Here is a 19,751-nt window from a genome sequence, read left to right as displayed (position 1 = left end):
TGTAAGGCTTTTACTACATTCAGCTGTGTACGGGTGGATTACTATTTTCATTTAACAAACGAGGAAGAAGATATAAGTAACTTACTTAAAGCTAGATTGTGACAGGTCTGTTCTTTACTTGATAGTCCTTATAGTTCATTTGACTCCAACAGTCATGATTTTACCCACTGTATTCTCCTGCTGTGAGCTGAACTTTAAAGGATGAGTGAGATGGTGTTACCCTGGACGAAGGAGGAAAGGAGAAAGGCTAGGGAATGTCAGGAACAAAAACATGAAGGCATGAGCATGTTGCATTAAACCCTGTGGAAAGCAGGTGCCTTCTAGTCACTCAGCACATCTGAAGGGCTTGTAATGCTCAGGTCCTGGCCAAGAAGTCAGGGCAGAGATGAATAGGACAGGGTGTCTGGTCTTTGGGGAACATTCAGGGACATCCGTGAGGATCTTACCTTGTCTCGTAAGCTTCTGTGTGTTTTACTGTGGTCATTCCTTGTGGACCTCAGGTAGGGCTAGGGCCTAAGTTAGTGAGCTGACAATGGCTGGGGTGGTGGGAAGAGTTTGGGCTTCGACGTCTGTTAGAGCGGAGAATAGACCGCCCTTATCTGTTGAGTAGCCAGCTTCTCCTTCTAGTTACCCTCCTCACTTTCCTTTAGGACCTGCTCCTCCCCACTGGCAGTCTTCTCGGAACAGTCAGGTGCCCTCTCCTCCTCAACCAGAGGTCAGACATGTTATCCAAGCTAGGCCAGTCACACTCTCCTCAGAGAATTCAAATCCCAAATAGAATAACTCAAGGAATAAGTGGTTGGAACTGATTTATCCTGACAGCAGCACGTGTTGAGAGACTGCATGTTATTCCTCCCGTTCTGGAGCTTTGGGATCTTTTCCTTTGTGAGGCTGGGCATATTACCTTTTTGATGTTTTGTTTTGTTTTGTTTTGTTTATTGATTTTTTGTTTTTGGATTCTTATCCTTATAAATTCTTATGCTTTCAGTAAATTCCTTTAAATTTTTTTAAAATTTTTATTAGTAAATTCCATTTTTGCTTACATTAGCCAGAATTGGTTTCTGTTCTTTGCAACCAAAGAACCCTAGGTGATGACATACCTGTTTGAGTCCTGACTTCTCACTTACTAACTTGCGTGGCTCTGATTGTATTACTTTCCTTGGCTGAAAAAAATGTAAATAATCATAATACCCCCCCTAGGACTGTCCTGAGAACTAAGTGGTAGACAGTGTGGTCAGGGCCTTGTAGATGCCAGGCATGTAGCAGGTGCTTACCTATAGCTATTAACATAATCCGTTCGGTTTGGTGGGGAAAAAAGTAATGTGTTCTTAGTTCTTAGGTTACTACTCTTTCTTGGGGTTTTTCTCTTTAATTACATCCAGTATATGATGGGATAGTCTAAAAAACAAATTCTTTTTTAGAAGTCAGTTTATACCGGCCTGGCATAGATCTGGACGTACAGGTAGTTTATGGAATAAATAGAACATGAGTGAGGTAGCTGTGACCTGTGCCATCTCCTGCTCCCACGTCCGTCCCTATCCTCACTTTTGAATCTCGTAGCCTCTGCTTGCTGTAGCCCTTGAATGAGGTAGCAGTGCTCTCTGCCTCCCTCTCAAGAAAAAGCCAAGATTTTGAGGTAATGTTGATTTCCATGAAAAGTTCATTCAGTTCATTTTTTCAGCAACTTGTGTTCCCTTTTTGTAATTGTGCAGCTCTTCTTAACTGTTCAAAAGTGCTCATTAGTCCTCAAATAGTTATTTGGACTTTAGGGTAGAGCGCACAAGTGTCTGCTGGTTGCGCTCTCCTCTCTGTAAGAGCCGCTTATCCAAATAGCAACAGCCCTTGATGTCTTGGGGCCGCATGCCATCCTTTGTGTCCGTATTTCCTTGTGGTGGCGAGGCCCTCAGCAGCAGATCACCACTGACAGTTACAGGTTAATCTACCAGAATGGGGAGACCGAAAGCTCTCTCTACCTTAACACCCGTTATCTCACTAAAAATCACAATGTAAAAAGCTTTATTCTCTGTGAACATGTAGCCTTAGGTAACCTGCCAGTGTAGCCCTGTGATGTCTGTCCAAAAAGAAGCTGACGTTCACCAGACTTTCACTACAGGACACATTGTTATTCTCAATGACAATTCTCTGCCTGCGTCTTGGGGAGCAGGCCCCATATTTCCTCTGTGAAATCCTATGAAATGCCTTTGGTATGATGCGTTTATACTCTTTTAAAAAAATAAAGCATGAAGGATTTTGTTTCCTTTCTAGGTCTTATTATTTTTGTGTTGCCTTTCCATTTAAAACCAGATATTTCCTAAGATAGTTGGAGGAAGTCCTGTTTGTGCATACATGTGCACACATACAAACATTGTTGGCATGTGTGCCTGTGCCTGTATATGGGAGAGAGAGTAAAGAGGCCCCAATGTATTTGCACATGCAGAGAATACCTGGTGTCCTCAAGGCAGTCTAGGAATCAGTTTGATTATATCCCAGCTTCCCTCATTTCACTATAGTGAACTTACTTGCTGACTTAATTCTTTTGAACTACTATGATTTTTTTTTTTTTTTTTTTTTTTTTTTTCATTTCAGACCCTACATTATCGTTAAGAAACAGAAGCCTGCAGTCACAAATAAGCATATGGAAGAGCTGGCTCAGGGATACAGGTAAATGACCAAAAGCAAAACTTCTCAAACTCTGTAATATTTATTTATATAATTTAATCAGCAACAACATTATTTGATCTGAGCTTTTAAGAAAAGTGTATTTTCATTTTTAGTCTCTTAATTCCTCCCTACCAAATGTATCAGCCAGTTAACCCATTCCTCTCTGTGTGAACTTGCGTAGACTTTGTAAAATATTTACCAGTTTGTATCATGAGGATCACAGAGTGTTGGTGTAAATTAGCACACTATGAAGTAACAGGGATATATCAATGTCAGTGCTGGGTCTCTCATCATAGGGGCTCTTAAAAGTCATAGAAGATATTTTCAGAAGTGGGAACCAGATTAGGGCACGTTGGTGGCTCAGTCAGTTAAGCATCCAATTCTTGATTTTGGCTCAAGTCTTGATCTCAAGGTCATGAGATCCAGCCCCGTGTCAGGCTCTGTGCTGGGTGTGGGAGCCTGGTTAAGATTCTCTCTCGGGCAGCCCCTGTGGCGCAGCGGTTTAGCGCCGCCTGCAGCCCAGGGCGTGATCCTGGAGACCCGGGATCGAGTCCCATGTTAGGCTCTCTGCATGGAGCCTGCTTCTCCCTTTGCCTGTGTCTCTGCCTCTCTCTCTCTCTGCTTCTCTATGAATAAATAAATAAAAAATCTAAAAAAAAAAAAAAGTTTAAGCCCTAAAAAAAAAAAAAAAAGATTCTCTCTCTCCCTCTGCCGCTCCCCTCGTGCAGTACACCTCACTTTCTCTCTGTCTCTGTCTCTCTCTCTCAAACAAAAACAGGGAGAGGAGTGAGTGACCAGATTGACAAATACCATGGATGTTTTTGTTTCAATGATTTGCCTTCATTCTGTGATCCATGAATAACATGTTTCAAGCATCCCAATGTATGGTACTTTCTGGGAGAGAAAGGTGCTTTGGATATAAATGAAAGCTGGTATCCTCCATTATCACACATAAAGCATTGCAGTAAAATTTATTAATTATGTATATTTCACCAATATTTTCCCAGGAATTTTGAAGACTTCTTACATGAGAGTCTGGTTGAATATTTAGATGTGAATGAAGAAAATGACTGTAACATCGCACTCTATGAACATACAATTAATAAGTAAGTAATAATAACAACCATAATTAACACCTGTTCTGATTATAGAAATCACCGTTTCATTTCATCTCTTCTGTAGTGTTCCCTATTAGTAGGATCTGTTAAAAGTGTACTATCCTTTTATAAAGTATAACCTATCATTTATCTCAATGTAGGATTATCACAAAACTGCTAACAATTTTTAGACTTAATTATCTTTTCTATTCATTTTACACTTAGTGTATATGTTTTGAAAGGAAGTGCTTCTCTGATTCTGAAATTTGATAACTGTCAAAATTGAAATAATGGATCACACTATGGAAAGATGGATTTCTCTCTTCTAGAGAAGACATCTGATTTCTTGTTTATACAGGAATTCCATATGTTTTGTGTTATAAGGATGTCTCTAAACTTATATGCAGTATAAACAAGAAATAGTAATATGTTGATATTTCAAGAATAGTAATATTTTTAGAAGCATCTGTTCTACTTGAAATACATTAGAAAACATTTATATAGCTTTCTGTTTGCTGTGTGTGACTGGTGGTACTACTTACCTGAAACTGGAGTTTTTGTACTTTTATTGTTAAATAATTAGGGAGTTTGATACACCTATTTTAGGTCTTCAGTCAAGAAAGTACTTTTCTGTTTTCCTGCTACCAAATGAAAAATGTACTACTTCATTAGTTTCTTATTATAATTTAGTAAACATTGATTTTCAGTCAAATCTTTATTCCTTAAAGGTATGACTCTAACAAAGTACTATACTCCTCATTTGAAGATTGAGTAAAATACAAAGGAGTATGTTGGTAGTATGTAGTAACCTTGTGTAGTGTGGTGTGTAGTAACCCGGTGAATAGGAATCCGTCCTTCTTGTTTCTCAGCTAGAAACCTCAGTTTCAGCCTTGACTCCTCTACGCCCACATCCAGGCCCTTAGCTTATCATGTCGACCTTCAGCGCTCTCAACCCTTTCCACCCCTCCATCTGCCACCCTCATCTAGGCTGCTGCCATTGCTTGCGTGGGGACTTGCAAGAGGCTCCTGACTCTATTGCACTTGTTCTCATATAGTCTTCTTCATCGGTGAAAGTGCTCTTTTCCCTTCTCTTCTCAAACCCCCAGTGGGTTCCCTCTCCCTTGGAAATCCTTACAGATCTGCCTACCCCTCCTGGTACCTGCAGCACTATCTCCTACCTCTCCTCTTTAACTGCTTCCTCACACCTCAAGCGTGTTTCTGCCTTAGCATCTTTGCACTGGCTGTCCCCTCCCTGGGATGCTCACATCCTTCATGACTCACTCCTTCACCTCCTGGTCTTCCTCAGAGGTCACCTTCTCAGTGCTATTTCCTGATGACCCCAATTAGATAGATACCCCTCCTCTGTGCACCCTCTTCTCTGCTGTATTTTTCTTTTTCTTTTTTTTTTTAAATATTTTTATTTATTTATTAGAGACACAGAGAGAGAGGCAGAGACACAGGCTGAGGCAGAAGCAGGCTCCATGCAGGGAGCTCGACGTGGGACTAGATCCTGGGTCTCCAGGATCAGGCCCTGGGCTGAAGGCGGCGCTAAACCACTGGGCCACCCAGGCTGCCCTCTGCTGTATTTTTCTAATGCTTATTACCTTACAAAAAGATCTATAAAATGTGTATTTTATTGACTTATCTGTCTTATTTGTCTTATTTATTTGTCTTATTTGTCTCTCCACTAGAAGCTTCACAAAAGCAGATTTTTCTTATTCACTGTTAAAAAGGAATGCAGCCATTAGTATCAGCACCAATCATCCAAATACATTTTGTTTCAAAAATAGAAAAACTGTGGTATTCTGTAATTCATCCTTGTGACCTTTTTTTCAATGTGGACATGCATGAAGTAAAAAGATTGAACCCCCTTCTTCCCTATCCTACTGAACTCCAGCCTCCAGACATCACCAGTGCCAGTGGTTTAATGTATACTCTTCAGTTTTTTCCTAAGTGAATATAAACATATATACATGACCTCAAGGCAATGTATTTCAGTTACCTTCATTTTTAAAGTTAGCATCATTATCAACTTTATCATTCTAGATATTTTTCTATATTAATGTCTACTTGTATGTTTATATAAATATATTACTTTAATTTCTTTATATTACATTGTCTGACTACACATAGTTTATTTAACCTATTAATGAATATTGAGACGCTTTCCAGTTTTTCTGCTGTTGGAAACAACAGGTTACTGAGTCTTCATTTGAGCCAAGTTTAAGGCCCTTATACACGTTGTCTAGAAAGTCTTCTATTTCCTGTTCAGGACAGAAGATTATGGTGGTTATCTTTTTTAATAGTAGTATCCTCTTTTGTTTGACAAAAGTCAAAATCCAGAGCATTTAGACTTTGAATAATTATTAGGTAATGTATGATCTCATTTTATATATATTGTGTTACAAAAAAAGAAGAAACTTAGGTCTGTATCTTGTTCATTTTCAGCTTGCTCGAATCTGTACATCTGAAAAAGTAGTTTTTATTTATATGGGGCAATTGGCCCATATTGTCAAATTGGCCAATATTTAAACAAAATGATACATTTAAAGCAAACTCTGTTTTACTCTAGGCCATAAAATGTCACTATAAGCTGTTTCTCTTTAAACACACACACACACACACACACACACACACAAAGAAAACAAATCCTAGCCCTTTCCCTCTCTGCTGACAAAGGCCTAAGCTGTCTGAGAGAGTTGGAGTTCTGCTAGATCATAGGGTCAAAACTATCTTCTTCAAACAAAGAGCTGCATGGAAATCCTCTGTAACTAAACTAGGGACATAATTCATACAGGTATTGAAAAAAAAAAACTCAATGGATAAGTGGGAGGTCATTTGCCATGTGCGCTGCAACTAATTTTCCACAAAGGGCTGGATTATCTTGGAAATCCCTTGTCCTCACAGGTACTATAAACCATTGAAATTACTGAAGTTATGCCTTACGAGTACTTGAAGAAGGAATATAGGGGATCAGCAGACTGCACAGACACTACATGTGATGTCTGTTACTTCCAGCAAGATCCAGAAAAATCTGGCTGCCCTTCTCCCCTTTGAAATACCTGAGTTGCTATATCAGTTAGCCAAAACTGGGATTTTTACAATAATATGTTACAAAAGCAGCCACAATTTTAACACCTACTAGATAAAGTCTTACTTTATATCCAGTTCCTACAGCTGAGTTGTCCAAAAAAATACCATGCAAGTCCATACACTGAAGTTTTCCAATAGCCACACTGAAAAAAGCAAAAAGAACCAAATAAAGTTAATCTTAATAATTTTATTTAACTCACTCTATCTAAAATATTGTATGTCAACATGCAATCAGTATAAAAACTTTGAGGTTTTTTTTTTCCTACAAGGCTTCAAAATCTGCTGTGCACTTATAGCACATCTCAATTTGAAGGCTAAATGTTTATTGGAAATACCTTATCTGATCATAACATTTACAGTTGAAAAAGTAGATTCACAAGTGTAAGTTGTTACAAACATAACTCAAAGGCTTTTGAGTAACTGAACTGAGTTATTTAAATTTGAGTTTTAAAATGTAAAGTGATTAAAATTAAGTAAAATTAAAAATTCAGTGAAAAGTGCTGAACAGCCACACTTAGCTGGTGGCTGTGGTCTTGGTCCCATTAGGTCTGTGGTAACTTTCTGAAATGGGATATATTCTTCTCTAAGATGGTAATACAACTTTGCCATTGACACAAGTTGGAGAAGTGAAGAAAAGCAGCCCACTCATCCATGTGGATATCAGTTTTACTAGAATCAGATTTTATTGTTCTTGAGGTTTTATATAAATTACTTATATATTTTTTACATATAAATTTTCATAAACATTTATATAAACTTGCACATTTTGTTGGAGCCCTTTGGGGACCTTGCTGATAATATTTTTATGACCTTTAAGAGAGACTTATTTTGGTCCTTGGTTTCTAAAATGTCTGTTCTTAATTAACTTGACAGGGATACCACCCACTTGGAGATTGAGCCCTTTACTCTCCTTGGTGTTTGTGCCGGCCTCATCCCATACCCTCATCACAACCAGTCCCCAAGAAACACATATCAGTGTGCCATGGGGAAGCAAGCCATGGGTAAGATTTCCTTCTTGAACTTGGTTCTAAGTACTTGAATAAAAAGATTTAAGTCTTTATTTTTACTTTACTAGTATTAAATGTTTGGCTAAGTCAGGCATTGCTAATACCCAAGTGTCACTAACCTCAGAGGGCTTGCAGATGCCACTGCCATATCTAAAGCATAAAAAAAAAAAAAAAGGAAAAAAACCTCTCTGAACTTATTCCTTTGACCAAACAAGGGGATGTATAATAAATGTCACAGAATGATGAGGGGGTAAATATAAAGAGAAAAGCTCTATAAAGCTCTATGAAGTATAAGTTGTGAACCAGGAGAAATGGAAGCAAGAGCAGGAAAACACAAGTTTTAAGGGAAGAAAGGGAAAGGGAATAGAGTCGAAGATGCACAGTGTGTATTAGAAGGCATTCATGATGGTCTTGGTGATAGTCATTGAGCACATTACATCCTTGCAGTTCTCCTGTAGCTTCTGAAACATCCAGTTCATGTCACACCAAAATCTGAATTCATTTTCCTTCCTTCCTTCCCTTTTAATTGATTATCCATTGCTAACACTTATTGAGCATCATGGATAGACCAGATGGTGAGGCTAGAACCTGAAAATGGAAGGGAGAGAGAGCCCTGTCCCCAAGGAGTTCACAATCTAGTAGGAGAGCCCAACAAGTACAACTGTAGTTGAATATATATGATAAATGCTGTAGTAGACCAGCAGCTAAACTCTCGAGGAATGAGAACAGAAAGATCACTTGAAGTTGAGAGTAGGTTGTTTCTGAAGAATAGAACTAAACAGCCTTGAAAGACCTTGAGTATTTTTTATAGGCATGGAAATAGAAGCAAGCATTGCATGGGGATCTTGGTGCTTTGGTATGGCTGTTAAACATAATAGGAATATAGTCTGTACTGGAGAGGTACCACAGAATAAGGAGTTTGGGTTTTATCTTGAAGGTGATACAGAGAGGCTACGAGGCCAAAAAAACAAAAGTTTTGCTTATAAACTTTTTTGGAAGTGTTTTTAAAAATAAGCTTAATACATTTATTTTCATATATGTCTATGATGTCAATATGATTTGTCATTTCTGGTTTAAGTATGCTACAGGGGGCTTCATGAAGAAACTAAAAGGTTTTTGCATTGCCTTTCGGTAACAACCAGAATGCATTTAGCTTCTCAGTTACCAGCAATCAGCTGCAATTGACTATGGCTTGACGGTTAAGGAATCCTCCATCTTATCCTGGAGTAAACAGTGTGTATTTCTTTTCTGAGTTTTTATACTGTCCTTTTGGTTGTCAAAACATGTTGTCCTGCAACCATTTACCTGAATGATGTAATGCTTCGACAGTTTGGAATAATTCCCAGTGGGAAAATCTAAACAGCGGCTCATCAATTTCGTCTTTTCCATTCATCCTCAGCAGCAACGTAGTGATTTCCCGCGTGTGCTTGTGACTTGCTAACAAGTTGAAATATACAGTACTGAACCCTGTGTGTCATGAAAGGGCTATCACTTCTATTGGGTTTACCAAACCATTTTGTTTCATGATGTGAATCCTGGCTGAAACAATACACCTTTTGTGTAGAACCTTCAGAATTAACGGAAGACTAATCACTTCATCACTAATGCCACTCCTTGGTTGTGTTTGAAGATTAAAACAGAAAGGGCTACAAATTTATCTCCACTTGGTGAATCTTTTTTTTTTTTTTTTTTAATAAAGAAGTGACTTGAAGGAAAGAAATAATATTTTTATTTTTGTAACTCCTCACCCTACAAAAAAAAGCCTTTATTTTGTGGCCATGAGTATCTGAAACGTTTGGTTAGTTACCACACACAGTTAAGCAGGATCAGTGTGTACAGAAAGCCAATTCAGTGTCTGTAGAGTTCTTTTGTAGTTTTCTGTGTGAAGGTTTTTTTTCTCGTTTTGTTTTGAGTGTCATTTGCAATTCATTGTCTGTGTTTTCTGAGGTTGGTGTATTCAGCTGCTCTGACCCTGGGTCCTGCACATTTAGCTCCTTGGATACAATCCTCTGACGTTACTGCTGACGCTAGGAAGACAAAAGCCACTGAATATCTTAAGTAATAAAAAAAAGGCTTTGTTACTGTTTGTTATTATAAAACACCTGACTGGAAAGAAAAGCATCAAGATAAAAGTACATTCAAAGTTGGCACATTACATGACCACGTTTCTCTTTGGACACTCAAATAGCTGCAGAAGTACTGAGCGAGGTCTGTATGAAAAATCACAAAAGGAACAAGGCCGGCAGAGGGAGAAAACCCACAGCAGAAACCCAGGTCTGTAAAGCAGACCTGGCACTTTGAGTTGGACTTCTCTGAGTTATTTTAATTCCATGCAGTCTTGGCAGCTGATAACTAAAAGGCACGTTATCCCATTTTAAGTATGAGCCATTGCTAAAGACTATATACATCTCAGAGATTCTGTGTGAATGTTCTGAAGTAATATTTTAACTGCTGTTCATCCCTGAGTCCATGTGGAAAATGGAAGACAGTAGCCCAGAATTAAATCATTGCATATTCTAACCAACCTGGAAGATATGCTACCTAATTTTCACTACCAACCGCCGCCTGCCCCCAGTGAACAGTGATGAAATGAGAGAAAGTCATTTTTCTATCACTATGAAGGAGACCAAGACAAGCACAAAGTGCAGACTAAAAGCCTTACCTTGTACGTTGAGAATGAGTTCACTTTAGTAAACATGAAACACCAGCTGAGATGTTTCTTTTTCTTTTTTTTTAAGATTTTATTTATTCATGAGAGGCAGAGACACAGGCAGAGGGAGAAGCAGACTCCCTCCGGGGAGCCTAATGTGCCCTAAGTCGAAGGCCAACACTCAACTGCTCAACCACTGAGCCATCCAGGCATCCAAGCAGAGGTGTTTCTTAAGTCTAGGGCTCTTTCACTTGTTGATAAAGTACAGGTTTCCACATTACACCTTACTGTGCTACTGAGGAACACCATATCCTTGGATATGGCTCTGTTGTGACAAGGTTCAGAACAAGAAGCCAGGTAGACATGTCTGGAAATGGCCAGGTCTCCAGGTCAGTCAGCCCTACAAGTAAAAGTTGTTTGTTGGAGCTGCATTGTGTGTACCTTTTGGCACCAGATGCCATGTCCACATGAGTCACACTTTCATATCCTGTCCATTTTATTAGTTGGCAATCCTCTAGTGGAACACTTTTTCCTGGTTAAAAGGATCTTTCAGTCACTATCAGCTCAGTTAATGAATATGCATCACATACCTCCCCTAGCCATGGCCTCTTCCCAACCCCCCTTCACCTCCAAATTGCTGGGACTTTTTTCCCCCCCTTTTTTTTAAAGCTCAGGAGCTAATGCAGCTTCTGTTTTGTTTTGTTTTGTTGCCATTAGATTCTGTTCCAAAGCAGATAGTTCCTTCTCTTGTATTCCCCACTTTACAGTAGGATGGGATGTCGGGAATAGCCCAGAAGAATTTGAGGTCTTAAAAACACATAATATATAAAGATCCTCATAAAATTTTCTTTCACTGTACATCTCCTTCCTCTGTATGTCATCCAAATTTCTGTTTGAATTTTTTTTAGAATATTTATTCTTTATCCATTTGGTGGATAGAAAATGGAAGATGTCTTGGCCAAATTATTCCTGACAATTATATTTTAGAATCTCACTGTTGGTTCAAAAAGAAAATTAAAATCATTGTAGCTATTTCAGATGTAAGATGATATGACATTTCCTGAGATTGGGAAGTTAATAATAAATACTTGTGAAGATAAAACTAAAATGTAATTCAGTATGTAAGGTTAAAATTAGAGGCAGAGGGACCCCTGGGTGGCTCAGTGGTTGAGCATCTGCCTTCAGCTCAGGTCATGATCCCGGGGTCCTGGGATCGAGTCCCCATCAGGTTCCCTGCAGGGAACCTGCTTCTCCCTCTGCCTGTGTCTCTGCTTCTCTGTGTCTCTCATGAATAAATGAATAAAATATTTTCAAAAAGAAAAAAGGATTAGAGGCAGAACGAGTGATAGCACAGGGTCAAGGGGTGTGTATTTATTACTACTACTGTTGTCAATAGTATCATTAGTGAATATTACCACATATTGACTACTCAAATGATCATAGTAACCCTGTCAGATACAACTTTGTTTCAGATACAACTGTCCGATACAACTTTGTTTCTGACAAGGAAAAGGAATCCCACTTTGGTTGAGTAACTTAAAAATATTACATTATGTCTTCTGTGCACAACGTAATGTAACTATGTAACTATAAAACTTAATGTAACTATAAAACTTAAAAGATTCTTCTCGGTTGAAACTAACTTCTTTCCTCACTTTTTCCCCTTCACTGTGGATCATGACCTACTAAGTGTCAGTGAGGATGTAAAGCAGCTAAAAAGTGCATGCTTTCCCTGCGAGACAGTAGAATAAAAGCACTTTGAGGACAGGACCACATCTTTGTTATTTATTACTATATCCTTGGTGCCTAGCATAGTGCCAGCTCAGTAGGCTTAATAAGTACTTAATAAATGTTTCAACAGCAAATTAATATCTGAGCACATTAAGGTTGTTAAGAAATCAGGTACATATTTTTGAGAAGAATCTTTGAAAAGAACTAAGTTGGAAAGCTTATATAACCTGATTTTAAGCTCTGCTATAAAGCCAGTGTAACAAAGACAGTATGATGCTGACGTAAGGGTGGACGTATAGATCAGTGGAACAGAATCAAGAATCCAGAAACAGACCCACATTTCTGTGGGCATTTGATTTTTAGTGAGTGTGACAGGACAATTCTAGGGGAAAGGAAACTGTTTTCAACAAAATGTATATATGTGTATCTATATAGAAATAAATGAACATCAACTCCTACCTCATACCATACAAGGAACTAACACAAAGTGGGTCATAGCTCAGAATGTAAGAGCTAAACTCATAAAATGTGTAGCAAGAAACCAAGGCAAAAGTCTTCATGACCTTCCTTGAATGACCTACGTCATTTCTTAGAACTCAGAAATCACAGGTTATGACAAAGGAAAAAAAATAATTTAGACTTTCTCAAAGTTAAACTTTTGCCCTTTGAAAGACACTGTTAAGAATGTGAGAGACATTAATCCACAGAATGGGAACAAGTACTTGCAATATATACATCTGATAAAGGATTTGTGTCGGGTACATATACAGAACTCTTCAATGATAAGGCTACTTGGTTAAAAGATGGCAAAAATGAAAACCAGACACTTCAGTAAGAGTAAGAGGAATGACCAGTAAGCTCATGAAATTATGTTCAATGTTATTAGTCTTTAGATAAATGTAAATTTAAACCAAGACCCACTCATTAGAATGACTAAAATTGAAAAGGTGGACATACTCAGTGTCAGTGAGGATGTACAGCAGCTGAGGAGTACATACGCTGCTGGTACAAACATAAAAAGGTTTAATACTGTGGAAAACTCTTACGCAGTGTTTTAGGTTAACTGTACCCTTAGGAAACCACCGAGAAATTCCACTCTGGTGTATTTATCCAAGAGAAGTGAACACACATAGTCTTATGTGTGAATGTTCATAGCAGCTTTATTCACAAGAGCCCCAAACTGGAAACAATTCAGATATCCATCAGCAGGTAAATGGGTAAATAAACAGTATAAACATGTAGTGGAATAGTTCTCAGCGATAGCAAAGAATCAAGTATGATAGAGCCGCATGGATGGATCTCAGAATCATTATGCTAAATGAGAAAAGCAGCACAAGAGTGTCCATACTGCAGGATTCCATTCATATAAAATTCTAGAAAATGGGAATCCCTGGGTGGCTCAGCGGTTTAGCCTGCCTTTGGCCCAGGGCGTGATCCTGGAGTCCCGGGATCGAGTCCCACGTCGGGCTCCCGGCATGGAGCCTGCTTCTCCCTCTGCCTGTGTCTCTGCCTCTCTCTCTCTCTATGTCAATCATGAATAAGTAAATTAAAAAATCTTAAAAAAAAATTCTAGAAAATGTAAACTGTAATGATAAACAGCTGTGATTGCCTGGGGTCAGGAATAGAGGGAGGGATATTTTGGGAGTGTCAGAAATGTTCTAGATCTTGGTGGTGGTGGTGGTGGTTTTACAAAGGCATAAATCTGTCAGAACCCATTAATATGTATACTGTAAATGAGTAAAGTTTATGTATTTAATAATGTTACTAATTTTTTTTTAAAAACTGGGCAAAGGAAGACAAAAATAGTTAAATGGATAAAACTTCATCTTATTTTTTTCAGTATACATTTCCTAAGGTATATATCCTAAGCTGTATGTGTGCTTACTAACCTTTTCTCATACCACCTTAAAATAAAAAACTTCCTCACTATTTTAACCTACATTTAATGTACCTTGCTGTGCCAACCTGTGACTTCTTAAGAAAGTTATGATCAAGAAAATATGATTTTTGTAAGAAAGATCATGTCCTGGGTAGTAAGGAAATGCGTTCTTAGTTATAATACTGAAGACTGCAATTACAGCAAAATGGAGCAGTAGAGGGAGAGCCCTGCTTACAGATATTCTCATTGTGTTAGTTATTATGTATGTGCAATGCACTTTTTAAGGAAGTTGAAAATAGTAAAAGGCATCCTACTTTAAGCATGTGCTTTAACCAGACTAGTCTTTTAATTTCTGCATGACATTTTCTCAAAAAGAGCTTGCTTACTGGCAAAATAGTCATTTAGGATTTTTATAAAAACTCTGGGGTATGATGGCATTTTGAAGTTTTATAATGCAGAAGTCCTCCTAGCTTATAAATCATGTTGTAACCAACACACCCGTCAGGGCTGCTAAAAACATATATACATGTGGACTCCTACAAGTTCTTTAAAAAATCTTTAAGGAAAATTTCTAATGCAATCATAAGTGCCAGACATTTGCTAAACCATTTTGCTGTTCATCCACTCAGTGGTCAGGTCATTTGTGATGCCTGAGAATTACGTTCTGGGCCTGGTAGCACAATTTATAGCGGGATCCAATCTCTTTCACCATTGTTTAGAGGTGCAGCCATTAATGCTTCCCTGCTGCATAATAATGCTTGTCTCAGGTTTCAGAAGCTGTGTTTGGCAGCCTGGTGGGACATTGCATGAACCCTTGTCTCAAGCTGGGTGAAGTATACAATTGAAGCTGAAATCTCAACATAAATTTTAAATAATTTCATGTAAGAGGACAAACTTATTGTCAGTGAACTTTACCATGATCCGGGCAACAGTGATTTTATTTCTAAAACAGTAAGTGATCTATTACCAGGTATCCTGCCCAGTTTATTAGTTGGCACTAAAATAGCATAAATTAATTAGCAATTTATTGCTCGTGTAAACTCCAGAAAAAGTTTGAGATTCAGTTTAGCTGTTGTTTTTCAACTCAATCTTGATAAATTTCCTAGAGATTTAAGTACAAATATATACTATCACAAAAAGTATAATTACATTTCATTTACTGACATTTATTGAGCATCTAGGTGTTAATACCCTACAGATATCATTATTTTTTTCAGTACTCAAGGAATACCATATCATTTTTGCTGCCTGCATAGGTTCTTTTCATCCCTGAATGGAAATCACTGTTGATTTCTTGACATGAGTACTGAGTTTTGCTATCTGCTTATCTTGGAGCTTAACTCCATTAAATAACACTTAGGCATCTTGAGGTATGTGGGTGTTGAGGCTGTGTCTCTATGGAAGCATGTGCAAGAGAACAAGAGACTTAAGGCTACCTTCTTAGCCACTCGAGGGAAAAAAAGAGATATCTGGGAGAAGTTAACGAGGCTCAGTAACTTACGAATAAGTTTAGTAGTCAGGCAAACATTAGTCCCCATTTTACGGTCTGTGAATAGGAGAGTATATTGTATTCACAAGACCATGAGAGTGAAACCCTTTTTTTGGGTGCAGACCTTAGTGAACCCCTATAGGGTAAAAGAAGAAAGACAGCATTCTGATTTCACTTCTAGTTGATAGTAACAACCTTACAAGGTCCAATTAGGTGGGAAACCTGATTGCTAAGGACCTAAAAGCCTGTACCTGATTGGACAGGACCCTGGATTCCTAAGGGGGAAGGACAGTTCCTTTCCCCATTTTATCTCCAGTGTGTGGGGCACAGAGTAGGTGTTTATTCTGCTTTGTGAAATGAAGAGTTAAGGAGATGAGTAAATCCAATCTTCTGCTTTCACTTTCTTCCTCTTCTTTCCTTTTGTCCTGCTTTCTTTTTTATTTAGAACTTTTGTAATGATTGATTTCTTTTTATGGAATGTATCTGTTTGTCCTACTGTATAAGCTCCTTTCCTGTCAACATTGGGTGTGGTTTCTAATTATCTTCCTACAGCAGCTGAAAATGTGTCCGCAACTTAGCAGAACTGAGTACAGAACTGTTGACTTCCCTGTGAGATTAACCAGTGGAGACTGGTAATTCCTAAAATGGGGTCAATTGTATAAATCCAGTAGGTTGAAGTTATTTAGGTTAGAATACATTGGGTGTGATTTTTCTTTATTGTAGAACTATTAACATTACCAAGAAAAATTGCTTTTACGTGTTGTTAGGCACTGTGAGAATATTGTTTTTGAAAATTTTTTTTTCTTGAAATGTTTAACCTGAAGGTTTTCTTCATGTTAATCAGTGAAATGAATATGGGTTATGTTTTTGTTTTTGTTTTTGTTTTCATATCTGTACTCATGGCTACCTAGTTATTTGACATAATACAGTGTTGCATTTTGCTTTCTCCAATATCAATGAAGGTACCATTGGATACAACCAGCGGAACAGAATCGATACTCTCATGTATCTACTAGCATACCCACAAAAACCCATGGTTAAAACAAAGACCATTGAGTTGATAGAATTTGAGAAACTGCCAGCTGGACAAAATGCAACAGTTGCCGTGATGAGTTACAGTGGCTATGATATTGAAGATGCCCTGGTTCTAAACAAGGCGTCCCTGGACAGGGGTAAGTGGGTTTTCAGAGTTCTGACACCAGAGGTGTTCTGCCCAGAAGAATTAGGTATGAGGACAGTCAGTTAAAAATTACCCCGTGTCAAAATGTTAACATTGATTTTAAGTGATTTGAATTTTATAACATACAAACAGGAGGCAATTAGGTTTCAGTGTTGACTTTTGTTTTTTTATGATTTTATTTATCCATGAGAGACAGAGACAGAGACAGAGAGACACAGGCAGAGGGAGAAGCAGGCCCCGGTAGGGAGCCCGATGTGGGACTCATTCCTGGGTCCCCAGGATCATGCTCTAGGCCGAAGGCCATGCCTAAACCGCTGAGCCACATGGAGCCTAAGGCTGCACCTAAACTGCTGAGCCACCTGGGCTGCCCCAGTGTTGACTTTTTTAGTGAATATTATTACATAGAGGTAATTTGTTAAATGTGTTACTAAATGTATTTTTTTCTTTGTTATTTTACTTTATTGATGAGACAGTTTCTCAACAGAAAATCATGGGTAAGAATTTGTTTATTTCTTGGCAGGAATTATAATAAATGAAATATGGTCTTGGAATCTATCCAGTTATGTATTCAACAACAAACTGCTAAAACAGTCGCAGTATTTCTGTATTAAAGGTTATTTTTTTAAATTGTATGTCTCAACCTCCTGATGTTCATACCTTTTTGTTAGCAAAATACTAGAAGTTAGAAATACACATACACAAACACTGATTTGTTAGAGTTTTTATGCAACCCTTTGTCAATTTTTTGACAGTTTACTTTTGCAAGTCACCACTTCATGGTTTGTTACTCGTCACCTGACCTGAAGTCTGACTCCTCTCTCTTCATAATCTGTTTCTCTTTTTCCGCCCTGGCACACCCACTCTGCTTTCCCCTTCACTCTGTAGTTGCTAGGCAGCCATAATAGTACTCCTAGACATGTGTCTTTGGCATTAATGTTGGCTGCACTTAATTTATGCCTCTTTTTTTCCTCCAAATGACAACAGCCATGCTTTAAAACTAGATGTTTTCCTTTCTGATTAACTGGTAACGTTTATGTGGAAATCTGAAGACTTTGTGATATCTGTCAGAAACTGCACAACACAATTTAATGATCTGAGTTTACTGTACTCTCACTTTTCAGCTATCACCTGTAAATAAAATGTCCATTTATACTTGGAGGAAAACACTTCTTGATTTCAGGAAGTTCAGATTCTCATTGCACTCCAGCACGTTGCAGTTAATGGCCATTGTACGGAATTTCAAGATCATGTAATGTTTCCAAAGCAGCTGCCTGTCTGAGCAGAGTTTATTATGGCCATACACAATTTACTAGGAGCCATAATGATTGAGACCTTTCCTGAAGACAGACTAATATCTTCATCTACCATCCAGATATAGAAATTTGTTATTTCATTACACGGTTGCCTTCATATTTTAAAAATTACATTAGAGCATTAAGGTTTTATTTAGAAATCTACTTTTTTCCTGATTTTCTAAACTTCCATTCTTAGATTTCTTTTAAGAGTTCTGCCTTTGGTGGAGAATCTTAAGTGAAGGATTTTACAGCTATGCATTTATCTCATCAGTGATAGCTGGAATTTAATCCCAAGTCATTTTCCTATTTCAGTGAAGCTCTAACATGGCTCAGTATATCCTGGGGAGATTAGAGAGAATCCAGCTTAGAATAATTGCTTGGCCAAAGGGAGAAAAAGACAAAAAGAAAGAAATGCAGTCACAGGATCTTGGGAAATGATATTTAGTGCTGAAGGCTTGACAGCTCTTCTGGGCAACTCTACAGCTGATGAATCTTCTTGTGGGATTCAGTCCTGGAAGTTTTTGCTCCATCGAAAGGTTTCCTTCTGTTCATTTTGCTGATCTTTCATAATGTTCATTTAGCTTGTTAGTTGGTCTCATGACTTTTCCTCAGGGACTAGATAAATGTGATCTAAAAATATAATCAGCATAAATTCTGATCTTCAGGACACAGGCAAACATTTTCTCCCATTAAAATTATTTGATTGCAGCTGCTTTTCATTTTCTCTCCTCTCTGGAGGAAAATTAATCTTTTGTTTCCTTGTTTGAGACTTCCTCTGAATGCCAAAATTAGAAAAAGGAAAACTTTCCAGGGAAGGTTAGCAGAAGTTATGCACCAGAAGGATGTGTAGGAAGAATCGTGGCTGATCAGCAGACTTGGGGTGTTTCAGCTCTGCCACCAACTTGCTGGGTGACCTTGGCCACGTCACCTCCCTGGACCTCATTTTGTAGCAATTATAGCACCTGTAGCTAGAGGGGTTAAGCCAGGTGGCTTCTGGGGCCCTTTCTGGTTCCCATATTCTGTGGCTTCGTGTTCTGAAAGAATCATAATGACACTCGAATTTCTCTCACCTCCCTCCAGCATGGCACAGTCTATGCCATAGTGAAACATGGTTATAGTTATACCAATGTCGATATGGACAGTGGTAGGGGAGAAGCCCTGAGCCAGTTCTTTAGATTATCAGATCGTTGTTTGGCCCATCCCAGATTATCCAAATATAGAACATGTTTGAGGGGGGTAGGGTGTTCACTAACACAAATCTGATCCCCATTTTAGGCTTTGGGCGTTGTCTTGTATATAAAAATGCTAAATGTACACTGAAACGCTATACCAATCAGACCTTTGATAAAGTGATGGGGCCGATGTTGGATGCTGCTACAAGGAAACCCATCTGGCGACATGAAATTTTAGATGCGGATGGTATTTGTTCTCCAGGTAAGAGCCTTTTTAAAAAACTATTTATATTTATACTTTTTGAAATATGAAAGCTATTCAACAATATTTCTGAATATTTGGTAGACAGAAAAGAAAAAATAACAACTTACAAAACCACTTTCCTGACTCAGTGTGGTCATTTTTCTAAGGGGTTTTGTTCTGTTTTCTTTTGCTTTGTCTTTGATTTTAGAGAGAGAGCATGCAAGCAGGGGGAAGACTAGAAGGACAGGGAAAG

At 38.2% G+C, this 19,751-nt stretch overlaps 1 protein-coding gene across 4 annotated transcripts in view; it reads left to right on the top strand.

The window, feature by feature from the left end:
* The window catches only part of POLR3B (RNA polymerase III subunit B), a 107,350-nt gene that overhangs the window by 51,481 nt on the left and 36,118 nt on the right, over positions 1 to 19,751 (top strand). For all 4 annotated transcript variants that reach the window (XM_077914776.1, XM_077914775.1, XM_077914777.1 and 1 more), the window contains 5 exons: positions 2,587 to 2,661; positions 3,669 to 3,767; positions 7,725 to 7,852; positions 16,570 to 16,779; positions 19,358 to 19,516. In XM_077914776.1, coding sequence (XP_077770902.1) covers positions 2,587 to 2,661; positions 3,669 to 3,767; positions 7,725 to 7,852; positions 16,570 to 16,779; positions 19,358 to 19,516 — 671 coding nt within the window. The remainder of the gene's footprint in view (positions 1 to 2,586; positions 2,662 to 3,668; positions 3,768 to 7,724; positions 7,853 to 16,569; positions 16,780 to 19,357; positions 19,517 to 19,751) is intronic.

This window comes from Canis aureus, chromosome 11 (genome assembly GCF_053574225.1).
Source record: "Canis aureus isolate CA01 chromosome 11, VMU_Caureus_v.1.0, whole genome shotgun sequence".
Lineage (NCBI taxonomy): Eukaryota > Metazoa > Chordata > Mammalia > Carnivora > Canidae > Canis > Canis aureus.
Note: the sequence above shows the minus strand (reverse complement) of the source record. Positions and strands in the feature narration are given on the sequence as shown.